Raw genomic sequence first — 17,257 nt, forward strand, 5'->3', positions numbered from 1 at the left:
CACAATAGCTGAGCTAATGTAACTGAATTGTTTTGGAGCTGGTTCACATCTGGTTAGCTGTGAATGTAAGCTATGTGCTTTCCTTTATCTTGGAGAGGCTGTATAGACATGTGTATATTGTATCTGGAAAGAGGAGATGTTTTGCAGTATTGTCTCAGAGAAGACACATCATGTCACACATTTAATTTTATTGTAAGAGGTACATATACAGTTTTAAAAAATCTCAGTTTATATAAGCCAAAGTGCAACATTGGAAGAAAAGCATTATTCCAAATGTTTAATAGGTATCAAAAATACAAAAAACAGCTTTGAGGAAGCAAGCTATGCATGTAGTATGCTTTGACATAGAAATAAGAAATGGGTGATGTGGCATGTTCTGTTTTATATCTTTTATTCAGGCTCAGCAGTTCAAATACAAAGTAATGTTCCGAGAACCAGACACTTGGTGGAAGTTTAAACCAAAAGAACTTGAAAGGTAAGAATGTAAAGGAAATTGACATGCTGGAGAGTATAAACTATGATTTTTAAAAAGGTATTGCTTTTTTAAACAGTACAATGGCTAGTGAAGTAGCAAGGTATCTGTCAAATTTTTTGTGATAAGTTGCTTTTTAATGATATTTTGTGGACTTATATATGTATGTATTATAAGATCTTTTGCCACTTCAGTTATATGTAAAAGGAACTGTTAGCAATAGCCACTGTGATGTTTTCATTACTAAAGTTCTTTACATGTAAGGTATAGTGACTGTTCCTTTGGGTTACTGAGGTTGCAAAAATTACATCACATTGGGGCTGTTCTTGCATCCCGGTCTGTTGCCTTAGTTGAGGTGTTTCTGCTGTCATGGAATTTTGGGCAGTCAGCACCTTGTGGCCTAAGAGGGACAAACCTCTGTGCATCATCGTTATTTCTTACCTCTCCTTAGCAGGACCTTCTATTACTTAGGGCTGAAATTGTCAAGATATAAATGCTATGTAAATGAATAATAAAACACACAAAAACATAATGAGAAAATTGGCTAGATGCCAGGTTCAAATGTTATGATCAATGTGCAAAGTGAAGGCTTATGTCCCTCTTGGGAGAGATTGCAGCTCTTTAATGTCCTTTTTATGACTTGGATGCTGGAACAGAGTGCACTCTTAGCAAATTGCAGGTGATATGGACTGAACAAGTGTAGTTTATTCAACCTTAAGCAGAGATCATTGAAGAAGAACCATATTGTTATAATCAGCTACCTTTTGAAAGGTTATAGAGAAGACTAAAAATAATTGTGCAAGGATAGGACAAACCAAATGTCATCAAGTTGGAACTTTTGATTACGTAAAAGAAAAAAGTTCAATGTTTACTTAAAATTGGTTAGGTACTGAAAGAGTTTGCCCAGAGAGTTTGTAGACTTTCAGTCATTTCAGGTATTCAAAATCACAAAAAAAGCTCTCAGCAACTTGATGTAACTGTACTTCCTCTGAGTAGGAGACTGAAGTTTGGGACTTCAGAGGTCCCTTCCCTTCCTTGTAGTTTTATAATATCTGTTGTCATCTGAATTTGCATTAGCTTAACGTTGACTGCTTTTTAAGTGAGGTATGGTAGACTATTTTCCTTTTTAAAATAAAAGTTAAGCCTTTTCTTCTGTATTTTCAATTTATCTTTTACTATCCTTGGCAAGATTCACTTGTTTTAGGTGGAACTGCAGCAGAACACAGTGCTAGCTGGTACTTAGGTAGTGAAACTTTCTGGCCAAAAGGTGACCAAAGTAATAGGTGAATAGGTTTTCTTCAAGGCTCAACTAGTTCTGAGTTAAGCAAAACCAAAGAAAGAAAACTGAATTCAGAAGTCTTCTGTACTCAGTTTGAGATCCTGCATCCCTGTCAGGATCTGTTATAGTGTGTTTTTTAAACTTACTTGAAGAAGATGCATTATTAGTACAGTTTTAGCATTTTAGTATTATGTAAAATATCCAGTTGCAGTACAGAGAGACCAGATGGGGTGGAGAAGTGGAGCAGCAATTTATCTGATGTGTCCTGTTAGCAACACCTTAGTGCACTGTTACAGAAAAAATTGCTGTCTCACAGCTTTTAATCTGTCTCCCTGAATTCTTTGGTTAGTCTTACTGTAAATTTATTAAATTATTATTAAATTACTCTTTTGTCATTGTAGTACACAAATATGAAATGTCTTTTTTGGTTTGTTTTCAATTCATAGGAGAAACATTCATGGTGTATCTAAAGAAAAGATTAAAAGAATGTTGGAACGTTATGAACGCTGCCTTACTGTAAGATCAATATTGGATTCTTCAGTTCCAGACAAATCAGAAGCTGCTGGTTGGAGTGAAGATTCTTGTCAGGAGGAAAGCCAGAGGTTAGATTCTTTCATTAGCTTTGTAGCATTAAATAAAAGGCTAAAAATGCAGCCTTTTAGTGTCTTAGCAACAAAACCAGGGAAATAGTGTCGAACAGTGAATGCATTAAAAAAGACAGTTAAGTAACAAAAAAAATCCCTACATGGTTTTCTTAATTTTTAAGAATTTCAGGATTTTACGAAATGAGCAGTCAAGGGATCTAGTCAACTTTCCAATGCTTTTTGAAAGCCTCCCATTAGAGCTGTGTTACTTATCAAGAAGCCAGTCTTGACTGACTTTCTATTATCGTAGAAATGTGTTGTTGGATGTATGCTGTAGATACAAAGCACTATCTATAAATTGTTTTTTAGAAGAATGTAGTCCCAAATAAGAGCAAATTGCTATTTCCAAGTTTGTATGTTGATATTAGATAATGTCTTTGTGGTAGAAGGTGGATTCTTTGTGCAGTAGTGACAGATTACCTACTTGCTCTTCAAGTGTACTCAATTTAAATTTGCCTAGGTTTCCACTGGCTGCATCCACAACTGTTCTGTTAACTGTTCCAGTTACCAGTCTGGATCGTGCTGTGTAGTGCATTGCCCAGTGTCATGGCTCAGGAGTGGCACTCCCCAGTTCAGTGCCACTGCTGAGACTCCCAAGCCATGCACTGCTCGTTTGTTCCCCCTTCCTCTTTCCATGCATTCTCCAGCAACGAAGTGAGGTGGTATAGAATAACCTCTGTGTTCTGGACAAAACTAGGACACACAGGAAATCAAATTTTATTTCAGTTATTATTTCACTTGGGTTTTGCATGTGTGATGTATTTGAAATGATAATTAATGGAATGTAGTTGATTGTGAAAAATGGTTTGACAAGAAAAGGCACATTCTCTCCTAGTTCATGTCTAGACTGTCTTTAGAATTAAGCCAACAGGAAAGAGCAACAGTCATTAGATAAAAGTATATTTACCAGACTTACTGATCTGAATGAGGAAATCTCTGGCAGCCAAGTGCTTTAATTCAAAACTGAATGCTGGAAATGGGATGGGGTAGACATCGACTCCTGAGAAAGTATTCATAGCTCTGTGCTCCGGTAAGAAGGGGGCACTTAGTAAAGAAAGTTCATCTTTATCTCTTTTTTTATTGAGGAGTGTTGGAGTTACAGCTACATCATAAATTTGTTTTCCTCTCACTAGAAGTCTAACTAGGTTAAACTCTCTACTCTAGTTCTATCTGGAGTTAAAAATATGGACAAATGCTTTAAGAAGGTTTGAAATGGGTTTATATTTCATTCCAATTTGTCTTTCAGAAAGAGAGAGGCACATTCAGATGTAAAGGAAGAAGAATGTTTTGCTTCTGAGGTGGATCCTATTGAATTAGCTGAAGTTGATAAAACTGCTCCCCATGCTTCTTTAAGATTAGAAAGTAGTTGTGATCCTGAGCATTTTCAGAAAGAGGAAAAAGAAATGGAAAATAACTCAGTGGAACACAATTCTGAGAACAACACTGTTTTAGATGACTTGGAAATTAATTTATCAGATGGCATCCAAAAAGAGCTGCCTTTGGAGAAGAAAGAAGAAAAGGGATTAAAACCAGAAAAAAATACTGAAGCAGAAATGGATGAGGTTGGTGTGATCTCAGCTGAAGAAACTGTGAAGTTACACACAGGTGGAGCTGAGGAACACAGTGATAACAGCAGTCTCGAAGTTCAGACTGCAGCTGAACAACTGGAACCAAAATCAACACAAATGAGTAACACAGTGCAACCAAGCAGTTTGGCTTTTGATGCATCTGGAAAACCAGAACTACTAAACTTTCTGGGTGACTGGCCCATGGAACAAACAATGGGACAGAGAGTCAAAAGATCTAGAAGACTAGAAAAATCTCCTCTGAAGAGTGATAAGGAAGGTGAAACTCCCAGTCAGCAGCATTCTGAGATAGGTAAAGAGCAAGTGAGCCTGCCTGAGACATACACTTCTGAGAAAGGACATGAGGATGAAAATCTACCTTGTAGCTGTGTTAGTTCAGATGAGGTTACACCAGAATTGCAAATATTAGGGTATTGGCCTGTCTCAGCCTCATTAGAACAGAGACAACAAAGGTCAAGGAGAGTGAGAAAGACAAATTTAAATCAGTATGATGAAGACAAAAATACTGAAGACAGCATTAATATGAATGCTCTTGAAACTGTGCATGTGATTCTTGGGTCATCTGTGAACACTGAAGAGCAACTAGATAAAAGGAATTTACCTGTGCACCAAGAGGAAATAGCAGCTAGTGAAACAGTAAGTGAGGAAAAATCCCAGCAAAGTAAGAGAACAAGGAAACATCACAAATTAGCCCTCACTTTTACGAACAGCAGCTTGCTGCATCCCAGAGAAGAGGACCACTTGTCTAAACTTAATGTGGCAGAAGAGATACAGGACATAAACTTATGTAGGCAAAAAAGTTGCCATTCACAGACTGAATCACAGGACTTTGCTCTCCTTTGGAGACTAGAGAAGAAAATGCTTTTTCCTGAGACAACAAAAATATTGCATGGCAGGCTAGATGGCTTCAAACCCAAAGACATGGATAATGCCTCGGATTCTCAGGAAAAAATACCCTATCGAGTTATGTATGATAAAAGTACTTTTGTGGAGGAAAGTGAACTTATCAATATTGATGAGTCTGAAAAACTAGATACGCTCTGTAAACTCTTTGAGTCTGTTTCATTTGAAGCTTTGAAAGATTTGTATGAAAGATGTAACAAAGATATAGACTGGGCCACAGGTCTACTGTTAGACTCTGATGAAAAGGTATGTAAAGCTATTGACACTGAAAGCTTTCAGGTAAGTGAAGCCGAGCCAGTGGTCGCAGACCTTGATTTCAAGGCAAGTACAAACTATGATGAAAATCTCAAAGACTGCAAACAAACCCCACAAGTTTTTGGGACTGGTGATATCTTTGAGGCTTTAGAAGGCAAGAACTCATCACTCAGCATTGCAGAAAGTAGGGCTGCCAAGACAGCTGTGACAAGTACTGATGTGTCTGACTCATACACTGCTACCTCATTGGATAATTCAGTGGAACTGAAAAATTCTGTGGATTCAGCCCCTAGAACTGACACAAGCAACTCAGCAGCAGGTGTCATTGAGCTGTCCATTTCAGGAAAGCAGAAGGGAGAGAGTGAGAGTCCTCTTGAAGAAATTGTAAATAAACCATCACTTTCACAACTTGATGCAGGTTTGCCTCATGATCCTAACATAACTTCTACCAATTTGACATCTGAATTAAACAATGAAAGTGACAGTAACCCTTCAGAAAGCAGTGCTGAAAATTCCAAAGGGACTGGTTTGTTACTGGAAATGGATCGTGCATCTCTGGTTGGTCCTAGGAGCAATAAAGAACAGGAGATGGATAAAGAAACTCAGAAGAATTCCAGGGAGATAGGTGGTAAAGAGGAAATTAAAACTCCAAGCTGTCCTGCAACTAAAGCCAAGAGACAAAGCCCTATACCAGCATCACATGCAGCCTTCAGTATAGATTGCCTAGAACTAACATTGCCTCCTGAACTGGCACTCCAGCTGAAAGAGATATTTGGACCTGTTGGCATTGATGCAGGTATGATGATTTTGATAGGAAAGCTTTCTTTTTTTGCCTGTGCTTTTTTCCCTTCATGCTTGATTTTTAGGGAATAGATCCCTGTAATTCCTCATGATACTAGTGGTTGATGTTGTTGATGCAGAAATGAAACTGAATGAAGCATGGCATAAGATATGAGTGCCATAGTGCTACCTTCTCCCTCTGTCCTTTTGTACATGCACATACTTCAAAATAAAAAGAAAATACACTGGCTTCTTTGCATTCTGAGCAACAGGCCTTTGAGCTTATATTTAAACTCTGAAGAGATATTTAGATGATAAGGAATATGCTAATTGTGGCTGATTAGGAAAGAAGAAAGGGAAAAAAACCTTTCAGCATCAGTTAACTTGGGGAACAAGAAGATGGATGGTTAAGGGAGATGAATGTGGCTGTGTACTTAAAAGATGTCAACAGACAAGTCTGCTGTCATATTATGGTTAAGGAAGCCATAAGCAGCTTGAACATGCATCTCAGAAGTTAAAGAGTGATAGAAAAAGGAAAAAAGAAAACAGGAATATACAGCTTGATGTTCTTCTCTTTTTTCCCGCACATTTTCTTGGTTTTTGTTTTGTTTTGTTTTGTTTTTTTGGGTTTTTTTTTTGTTTTTTTTGTTTTTTTGTTTCTGCCTTTCATCTTGAAGACTGCTTTATGTGAAACCCTGGATACCTGATTTATTGGTGGGTTTGATTGCTGGCCTCTTTGCCTTAAATGCCTACCTCCTTAAAAAAAAGTTGGTTTTCTATAGCAGAAAAGTGTTTTATTGTGTCTGAAGTAAGCCCTAAGTTTTTATTTGACACATCCATACATCTTGCTTTTTTTTAGTTTTGGAAGGGTGAGGAACACTCATTTAAGGAAAAAGAGCTTTTGTTATGATACCATGATAATTTCTGCTGTTTCTTTTAGAGTTTGGGGGGATGCTTCGAGTTTGTTTCTCTGAGTTTGTGTGTTGGAAAGGAGGGATGTGACTGCTCTTGGGCTGTGGTGGGTATGTTGTAAAGAAAAGCAGTTGCCACGTGGGTTGCAGTGGAATAGGGGAATCACAGTTTCATGGATGTTGTTTTCAATTAACAACAGCTTTGTAAAATAAGGGTCTGCTAGAAAAATGGAAAATGGGGAAAAATACAGTTATCCAGGTAGTCATTAACAATATACAGTTAATGTTAACTTCTTTCTTTCCTACCCTATCAGTATTTTTGAACACCTGAAAACAATTTCTCTGGAATGCTTTTTTTTTTTCTTGTTTATATGTTTTTTTCAGGCATCAGTTTATGTAGACTCTCCAAAATTAAAATTTACTAGTCTAGGATACTTTAATTGCTTACATAAGTTTTTATAGAATGCTTTTAATGAATATATTCTCTTTGTTCCACAAGGATCACTAACTGTTGAGGATTGTGTGGTTCATATTGATCTGAATTTGGCAAAAGTGATTCATGAAAAATGGAAAGAATCTATTCTGGTCAGTAGGTTTCTTGCTTATGATACAGTGTGGCATGCCTGTGTTTTGTCAGACCATTTGTCTCCATACGTCTTGGTCTAAAGGTGTTACCTTTGCAAGAACAATGATAAAATGTAATAGTAGTACGTAAAATGTGTGGTGTGTATCAATATGTCATAATCATTGGAGCTATTGAAAGACGTTTTAGGGGATGTCATGAGTGCCTCATCATGAAAACAAGATTCTTAAAAAAGAAGGATCATAATGCCAAATTTCACTACAAGATTGATAAAAAAATTCCACTGGCCAAAAATCCTTATTTTTTTGACCTGTAAAAAGAATTATTTTATGAACTATTCTCTATACAAAACATCTCTGCATGCAATAATTGAGATGAGTTCCATAACCTGTGTTCCTTCACAGCTCTGTGAAACTTGGAATACCTTTTGGCAAAATTTTTGTTTGGTTTATATAATTAAGACTATGAAGTCTTAGCAGTGGGGCATGTTTCTCTGGTTTGATGTGTTTTTAGAAATTTCTATATAATAAATATATTTTATATAATTCTATATATTCTAAATAATTCTAGCTTATAAATTTCACTTCATAGTTATTTTTCCTAAATATATTTCTTTTAAAGTACTGAATCTTTGAGAAATATTGTGAGAACTTATTTTGAAACTGCTTTAATTAGAAACTACCACTTGCAAAGTTTTCCTGCAAAATTCATAACTTATAACATTCATGATTTTACTATTTTTATTTAGAAGCGTCAGAGGAGAGATGAATCATGTAAGTTGTCTGCAGAAGGTATGTTGTGTATTTCTTTTAATTGTAAAAGTACTTAATGTTCATTATAGAAGTATTTAATTATTTGAAACTTAAGGTTGCAAATACTCCATCTGTTGAAAAATGATGACTTTTTTTTATTAGGCTAAATTTTATTGCCTTTGGATCAGTTTACCAATCTCTTATGACGGTGTGGGGGAGGGGAGAGAAGTTAATTATAAGCAGAATCACTAATTCCAGATAAAGCCTATAATTTTGTGTCATTTGGAAAACTTAAGCTCTGGTTGAAGCAGACAGCTGTTTGGTAGGAATTACGAAGAAAAGGAAGCAAGAGAAGGAGCAGCCAGAGAATTACTAGCAAAGTAAGGTTTCTGCAGGTGAGGAAGGGAGGTCAGGAATACAACATCCACATGTTGTTCATTAGAGGTGATTGTAGCAGAAAGATGGATGCCTTGTTCAAAAAGTGTTAACGTCTCTTGCAATCCAATTTTCATTGCCAGAAGAAATGTCCTTCTATTGCAGAACCCCACTGCAGACTTGGATTGCAATGTGGGTGCAAACTTGTGACCAAACAATGCTGTTGGCATTAACTTAACATTAACTTGTAGAAGCATAAAACCAGATTGTTAAGCATCTGTCCTTAAGTTGGAGAAGAAAGGCAGGTAAACATACGAGTCAGTGACTCTTCTGTAAAAGTAAACAATCCCCCACTTAATGTATGTGCAAGGTGGTTTACAACTGTAAGAAGATATGTCTTAGCACTTGAAAATATGGTGAAGAAGTGTGATGGTTTTCTTTTGTTTCACGAAATAGATTAAGATGATCAGACAGTCTTTGGAAAATGGAAGCGAAGAAGATGAAAACAATGTGTTGGTTTCTGTTTTAGCATTAATAATCCTGTTTTAACAAAATTCAAACTGTACAGGTTGAAAAACTTGTCTTAATTATTTTGGCATTGCATGTATATATGAGCTAAAAAGTTTTTCTTCACTCTACTTTTATTGCTTTTGAATGTCCAACAGTGATTCAGCAGATAGATACAGATGACTCGGAAGTGCTGTTATCTCAGAATGCAGACAGCAAAATACAGAATAAAAAATCGAGCTCGGCTGCAGACACATCTAATGATATACAGACAAAAACCCCAGCAACATCAGACGTTTTTCCATTTATGGACCACTGGAATGCTCAGATTCAGAAAGTTTCTCTCAGGCAAATAATTTCTGAAGAAATAGCGATGCAGGAGAGAGAGGACCTGGTATGGATAGCACCATTTTTTTAATGTGGCTTAGATTCATTACTGTTAGTAAAATAGAATATGTCTTATTTGGTGACTTATCCCTGTGCTGCTAATCACAGCATGAATTTGTGAGACAAATGCGTGCCAATTAGTATTGTTGATTACTGTGATAACAGGAGTTTGCTTGAGGTAGATAGTTCTATTTCAAAAGTCCAGTCTCATTTAGAATGTAATATTTTGATTGGTTCACATACAGATCGTGCTGCATTTCACTATCCAGGTTAGTATTTGTGTTTGGTTGAATTGTTTTTTGGTTGCTCAGCTAAAACCAAAGATCAGTGTGGTCTTCCATGCTTTTTATTGTGACAGCAATATCAAAAAAAGTTTGTAGTTGGCTCCATGCCTTGTTTGTTTAGAAGTGTACTGAATTGGTTGTAATATATTTTTTAGGAGAACTCACAAAATTCCTAACAGATGAGACATTAAAATAAGTACTTGAGGTTAATCTCAAACAAGGTTCTGTATCCACTTCTCAGAAAACAGTAACTCTTTAGTAGATTTGTACTAGTTCTTTGTTTTCCACACAGAGTTTCCATACCCTTGCCTGTTTGGCTTGTGCCTGATACTGCCCTCTACTGCCCCACCGATGTTCAGAACAGGCATTCTTATTTGTAGTAATCTCTGATAAGCAGCTGTCTTCAAGTAGAGGAGCTCTGAACTGGTGTAGAAAGTTCTTTGAATTAGCCTGTACTTTGAAAATGGCTTGTGGATTCTTTCTTTGAACTGCATGTATGTGCCCCACTGATAGCAGCTACTGTCATGTCCACAGCTTTATTTTTAGTTTGGATTCATGGAGCTTGGCTTTATTTTGACCACATTTTTAGTTTAAAAAAAAAAAAAAATCTGATTATTGGAACGATCAGTCCAATTGATTCTTGGCTATAATTATGTAATCTTTTCAGATGACTGCACAAGTAGGAATATTTATAATAGATACAGCTTCAGATACATCAAACCAAAACTGTTTATGCTGCGTAATAATAGTGTTGTTTCACCCCAGGGCTTCAGTATAGAGAAAAGAGGTGAACTTTGCACAAGCTTAGCACTGGACTAGATGGACTGGCAGGGAATAAATTCCAAAACTTAAATCCCTCCTAAAAATCCTCATTTCACTTTGTCCAAATTATGAGGGAGCTCCAGCTGCATTACTTCAAAAGACTGCAAAGTACTGCCATGGTGTTTAATACAACTCACCTGTCTTTTATGCTGATCAGTGTGGCAGGCTGATATGGCACATCATTGCTGTGGGTGCATACCAACTGAATAGGTACTTTTTTAATCTTAAGAAATAATGACAAAGTTGGATTGGCTCCCCCTTTACTGTATTTTGTTCTAATCAAGAACTTGTAATATATTTCTTTTGTTTTCTGGGTAGAATCGTGTTCCTTCTACAGCTAGAAAAGACTGTGCTGCTAAACTAAAGGAGAAGCAACTTTTTGAGATGTTTCCAACTATTAATCAAAATTTCTTAATGGATGTGTTCAGGGACAACAAGTAAGAAATCATTTTACTTCTTTGTAAAAATGGTATTCAGTTACAGTCATAAATATTGAGAGCTAAGATACTGCTAAGCAATGGCTTTTTCCAAAGTAGCACCTTTTGTTAGTCTAAATAAGGGCAAAACTAGCTGTTCTTAAAGGCAAAAAGGGTATAAAAACTCTCAGTTTAGACACATTTCTTTTTAGGGCAGAATAGACAGTTTTCTTTCACTGGGAGAAGAATGTCTCTGGCTATTGACCAGTTACTGACTGTCAGTGGAATTGCACATTTTCTCAAGAGCTGAGGTTTAAATCTAGTGGGAACAATTGCTGGGTGTGGTAATAGTAGGTTCACAGGAAATGGCATCTGCCCAAGAGGAAAATATTACCATCCCCTGGTGTTACCTGAGTACTTCCCTGGTTACTACAGCTGCTCAGAAGGAATGAGCCATCTCTCCATCTCTTCCTGCTGACATTCTCTTTCTCTCTTCTGCATTATGTTTCTGGGATATGTGTCTACCTTCTTAAATCTAAGTTTCTGAGAAGTGAACTTTTTTTTCAAGAGAAACACTTTTTTTATCCTTGGCCATTTGAATGTTTGTCTCTACATATGGGCTTGCATACCTACTTGTCAGTCATGCTTCTGGTCCAGGTTGTTATAAAAATATTTCCTATTTAAAATATATCCTTCATCCATTTCTATAATTTGAACATTTCACTGTCTCATTTTTCACATTCTAAATTGTCCTCATAGTGTTAGTTTTCCCAAAATCTGTCTTTACTTTTGATCAGTCTGCTCTTGTTAGCTTACTAAAGAGCAAGAATAAAGAAGAAAAAGGGCTTATTAGAAAGCTGTTGGCGACTGATGTCGTAATTAAAGTTGATAATAAAGTTTGACTAAAAATACAAGGATTTTTCCTCATTAGGGTTTTAGAAAACTGAGCTAGTTTTAAATTAGTTGGAGCTATCTAACTCTGACCAGAAAAGATTTAAGGTGAACTATCTTACCCACTGCAAAGAGCAGCATTTATTAATATCTCTTTGATTAAGGTAGGAGGCAGTTTATTTCAGTGTGTCATTTTTCTTTTAATGTTCAAGTGCCCCTTGGTTATGTTTCAGTCAACCAAGCCTGCTTGTGTGTTGATGCCAGTAATGCCCTACAAGGAGTCTGCAAACCTTTCTTTAATAAGCTGGGATATTCCATTTCAGTGTCTATTTTCATTGTAAGCTAGCTCTGTAACAGTATCAAGGTTTGTTATAATGAGTTTAGATAAATATAGCAACTATTAATATATATTTGTAACATCACAGATTTTATTTCTCCTTTACAGCTACTCTTTAGAGCAAACTGAACAGTTTCTGAACTGTGTTCTGGAGGCAGATCCTGTAAAAACAGTTATAGCTCAAGAAAGTGTTCAGCAAAATGAAATTGTTTCTTCCTACAGTGCTTCAAAGAACCGTGAGAAGAAGGTATTTTCATTTTTTTTTTTAAACCATAGTTACAGACATAGCCAAAACTATGCTAATGAAAACACCTTACAATGCATCCATAACTTCAACAATGCAAATTCCTACAGGCAAAAAAAAGTAAGGAAGAGGATGATCCTTTATGTGAAATGTTTCAAGACTTTGAGTATCCACAATATGATGATTTAAGAGCAGAAGCTTTTTGTCACCAGCAGAAGAGACAGGAATGTTTGAAAAAGGCTGGGGAGGCCTATCGCATGGGTATGAAGCCTGTGGCAGCATTTTATGCACATCAGGTAAACAATAATATTGTGCTTTTCGTCTGAGCTTAGGGAGGCACTTAAACACTGGATTGGATGTGATGAGGAAAACATCATGCCTACAAGACTTGATGAATTTGGTTGCTGCTCCCTGTGTGTTATATTGAGAATCACTAGTAAATTTGCTTCCACTAGTTATGATACTGGCACAGGAAGCCAACGTAATCAAATTTGGTGTGAGACCTCATGAAAGGTGATATCTAGTGCTTAATCACACATACTTCTTTGTCTTTGATCTCTCTCACATCACATTATATCCTTGTAAACACCGAGATGTGTGTCCAAGTGGTCTGGGAAGGTTTACTGGAGTGTGACTTGGACTGCAACAAACATAATTTTTTGTATCCTCTGTATATGTTGGAGCTGAACTGTTTTTGGACATATCTTCTGTACTTTAAAGGAATCAGACAGGTGTTAAGATGTCATCTTTTGCCACAGAATCTTGCTTGCTTCATCCTTCATAAGTCTTGGGCAAGATTACTGCCTGCTGTCTTCACCTCTTCATTCCGACTGTCTTTATGGCTACAGTCTGTATTGGGTTGGGATAAATGAGGTGTGTATGTCACGCTTTTCACGATACATCTGGTTATAGAGTGTAGATCTGCTGCTGATCGGTCTTGCATGCTCTGGTCTTGGAGCACAGGCTCTTTGGTCTTGATTCAGGCACATTTCTTAGTAAGTGCCAGCTTGAGAACTGCTGATCAGTGCTATTGATCATACTCTTGGTTTTAAGACTCATCTCTTGTAATCAAAGTTCCTGTGGATTGGCATGCTTAAAAAATCTGTTACAAATATCTTCAAAGGCCGTAGTTTTCCCCTGATCTAATAGCATATAAAAATTTGGTAAGAATTCACATAGAAGCATTTAATTCTAAACTTTGAATTGTATTATGACAGAATAAAAATGAAATAATAAATCACTTGAATTTGCTTTTTCAAAAAAGCTTTCATGCAACTGGTATAACTCTAAATGTTTAGATTGTTACTGTGCATGTAGGAAGTACTTATTATCAGTCTTTATAATGAACCTTTTGTGGTTTTTATTCATATATTCCTGAAGTTTTGAGACAAAGGTGGATTTTAAATAGAAATATAATTTCAAGTCTTGTCTTATTTTTGTTCTTATCCATACGAACAAATACAATCTACTGAAATTTATTTATTATATATTTTCCTTAGGTAATAATAAGGCAAGCTAAGCTACCTTTATTCCTAAAACATACTTTATGCTTGGTAGCCTTTGTCCTGGGAATCCTTTGCAAGTGAGTTACAGAGCTGCTGTCTTGGGTCTGACACTAATACACTTCAGATGATCCATTTTAAGAAAGTGTGACAGACTTTCACGTTTGTTCTCTTGAGCCTTTCTCAGTCCAATACTCAGAGTTAAATCTTCCATTCCTTTTCAGACTGTGCCTACAGATCTTCAAGGACATAATTTTTTTTTTTAATCTTTGATATTACCATTGCGAGGTTCATGGGAAGGAGTTGGTATTTGTTCACTTTGTAAGGTGACTAACTGTACTGCTCCTTGCCCTCATTGCAGAAAGGACTTACTGACCTTGTCAGTCATAAAAGATGTCAAAAGTATTAGGAGAGATAATGGAAATTTATTATTATTATTATTATTATTATTATTATTATTATTATTATTACTACTACTACTACTACTACTATTACTACTACTACTACTAAATGTATTATTATTATTGTTGTTGTTGTTGTTGTTTACCATTGGCTTGTCCGAAATTTTGGAAATGTGTTTGGAAGAATTAACCTCAAGTACAACAGTCAGCAGGCTTTTCCTAATCTGTTGGATAGTTTCTCTGTTGGACACTGTTTTATTATAATTTTAACAAAATACATGCTGGAAATAAAAATCTATTGTTAGGAAAATAAATTTTCAACTCAGTATGGAGTGTAACTTTCTAGCTTATGTAAAGATCTTGTGATTTTGTGCCTTTTCTGACTTTTTTTTCTCCTTGTAAAGCTTTTGTTGTATTTTGTTATAATGTCTTCTTTGTGCCAGCTTTGATTAGTTTCTCACAAACAGATTTCATTAAATCTTCCTATGTGTAGGTCTCACTGAGCATCTTGCAAAAGTTCTGCTAGAATTATAAATGTTACTGGTTCAAACTTGAACTAAAAGCACCCTGCCAATGCTGTACTTTTGAAACCACTGAGTGGTGTGGAGCTTAAATTGTTTCTCAGTGTGTAATAGTCACTGTGCTTATGAATAAAGGGTCGCCTTCATGAGCAGAAGATGAAAGAAGCTAACCATGCTGCTGCTGTGCAAATCTTTGAGAGAGTAAATACTTCCTTGCTGCCTATGAATGTGTTGGATTTGCATGGTCTTCATGTGGATGAAGCTGTGAATCAGTTGTCCAGAGTGCTGCAGGAAAAAAGTGAAGGTAGGGTTTAGGTAATAATTTTTTCCCCCTAAAAATTATTCTCATTTTCTATTAAGAAATCATGATACATGACAACATTACATGAATGTGCTTGAATGACATGTGTGCTAAAAACAACTAGGTTTTGTGTTGACTTGTTTTCAAACTACCCCAGTGGAATTGTTTTTCTTTGACATGACAGCGATTCCTGTTGCTTTCTGTCTTGCCCCCCCTCCCCCTGCTTCTTTGTAAATATTCTTCTTCCTTCTGTTTTACACTTTTTTTATTACTGTTATCGAATACTTGGTCTGTCCTTCCTGACATTTTTAACTGAGTTGATGATACAAACATATGTGTCACCATTGCATTGCTTTGTCACAACTATGTTGCTTTTATAATCTTAAAAGAAAAATTACTATGTTGGAATTCTAACCACAATGATGATATTGTCTTCAACTTCTACATGAAAGTGTGAGATTTGAGCTACCTTTTGGAAACTTCTTTATCAGTTTGTTTGCAGCATTGCTTGAGATCAGAATACTGCTGCTTCCAGAAAAGTAATTTTATGCGGTTATGCTTTTTAGTTTTATGCAGTTTTTCTCATAGTGGAGAGTTCTAGTATGTCATGAGTAGTGTCCATGCTATAAGATGATACATTTTCTGCATTACTAGTTTACCCTCTAAATTTAAGCACACTGGGAATGCTTCTATAACATTTCTTACACAAGGTACTGCTGCACAAACCTGATTTTTTGAATCAGCTAGTCCACTGAGTATAAATATAAAAGTGTTCAGTGTGGCTTTAGCTAACCCTTGTCTTTCAATATGCATCAGAGATAATTATCTTGTGCAATTCCTGCAATGGCATTTGTGTAATTTAAACTGTAACCTAATGCTTTTTAGAACTAAATTTCTAGAACTGTACTTATATCAGGAATGCTGAATTTGATAGTAGGGGCTCTCTGTTCAGTCTATTCACCTAAATCTGAAAAAAAGAGAAGTTAATTTCACTGTACATACATGGGAAAAAGATCAATACTGGGAACTTTTTTGCTAGCAGAATTAACAGTAAATAGATATAAAACCTAAATGAAGTTACGGTGTTGGGGAGAGTAGTTGAAGAATCATGTGAACTGATAATTCAAAACTGGAAAATCTTGACTAGTTGTGAGAATCCAGTTTATTTTATTTTTTTCCTCTTTTTCAAACTCTTCATCAGGTTGCTGTTATCTCTGGGAATACAGCAATTTATTTTGTAAACAAAGCTAAGTGCTGTAATAAAACTCAAGGAATGTGTTGATCTGTTGATTTCCATGCTTCAACATAGTGGATAGAAGATAATCTAAATAATGTGATATAAGTGTCAAAAGCTGGATTTATATTTTACTTCTTAATTTCTTTATTCAATAAAACATTATTTCTTTATTCACATTAATTTAAGATAAAACATGAAACAATACAGAAGCACCACTTAAAAATTCAGTGAATGACACCCACTTCTTTTAATTTTGCAATTTAAGTTTATATCAGAGAATGTAAATTCCAGTTGAATATTAGATGAAGAAACAGTAAAGCTTTTATGAAATTGGAAGGATTTTGTGATGAAGACAATATGCGTATTGCAAGCAATCTAGATTTTAAAAGTTTGACTTTTTCACAATGGGGAAAAATTGATATTTGTATCTAAAATACGTGTATCAGCATGGGAAAACAAAGCTCTAAATGAGTAGTGAGAGTTTGCAGAAAGATGTGTGGAAGGGTTATATGAATATATGAAGGGACATGAATGCCATGTCTCTGCTGAGGAGGACTTTTAACCGTTACAATTCCTGCTGTTCAGAGTACCAGCAGACTGGTGGTAAACCATATCTCAGTGTTATCACGGGAAGAGGAAGCCATAGTCAGGGAGGAGTTGCTCGCATCAGACCAGCAGCTATCAGATACCTCACAAGCCACAACTTCAGGTGAGTTTAGATTTTTGTTACTGATAATTTTTTTTCTTAACCCACATTTAACTAACTGAAAATTGAAGTTTAGTTTTAGAATGCTGTTAAACTACTACACAGATTAAGACAGGTCTGCTGTTTCAGATTAAATTAAGTCAGTTGTTTCACAAATCTGA

At 35.9% G+C, this 17,257-nt stretch overlaps 1 protein-coding gene across 7 annotated transcripts in view; it reads left to right on the forward strand.

The window, feature by feature from the left end:
- The window catches only part of N4BP2 (NEDD4 binding protein 2), a 36,389-nt gene that overhangs the window by 14,364 nt on the left and 4,768 nt on the right, over positions 1–17,257 (forward strand). For all 7 annotated transcript variants that reach the window (XM_086888502.1, XM_086888503.1, XM_086888507.1 and 4 more), the window contains 11 exons: positions 399–475; positions 2,198–2,353; positions 3,642–5,935; positions 7,330–7,415; positions 8,162–8,204; positions 9,206–9,441; positions 10,859–10,977; positions 12,293–12,431; positions 12,539–12,724; positions 14,988–15,156; positions 16,976–17,099. In XM_086888502.1, the coding sequence (XP_086744628.1) occupies positions 399–475; positions 2,198–2,353; positions 3,642–5,935; positions 7,330–7,415; positions 8,162–8,204; positions 9,206–9,441; positions 10,859–10,977; positions 12,293–12,431; positions 12,539–12,724; positions 14,988–15,156; positions 16,976–17,099 (3,629 nt within the window). The remainder of the gene's footprint in view (positions 1–398; positions 476–2,197; positions 2,354–3,641; positions 5,936–7,329; positions 7,416–8,161; positions 8,205–9,205; positions 9,442–10,858; positions 10,978–12,292; positions 12,432–12,538; positions 12,725–14,987; positions 15,157–16,975; positions 17,100–17,257) is intronic.

The sequence above is a fragment of the Cyanistes caeruleus genome, chromosome 5, assembly GCF_971803275.1.
Source record: "Cyanistes caeruleus chromosome 5, bCyaCae1.hap1.1, whole genome shotgun sequence".
NCBI classification, from domain to species: domain Eukaryota; kingdom Metazoa; phylum Chordata; class Aves; order Passeriformes; family Paridae; genus Cyanistes; species Cyanistes caeruleus.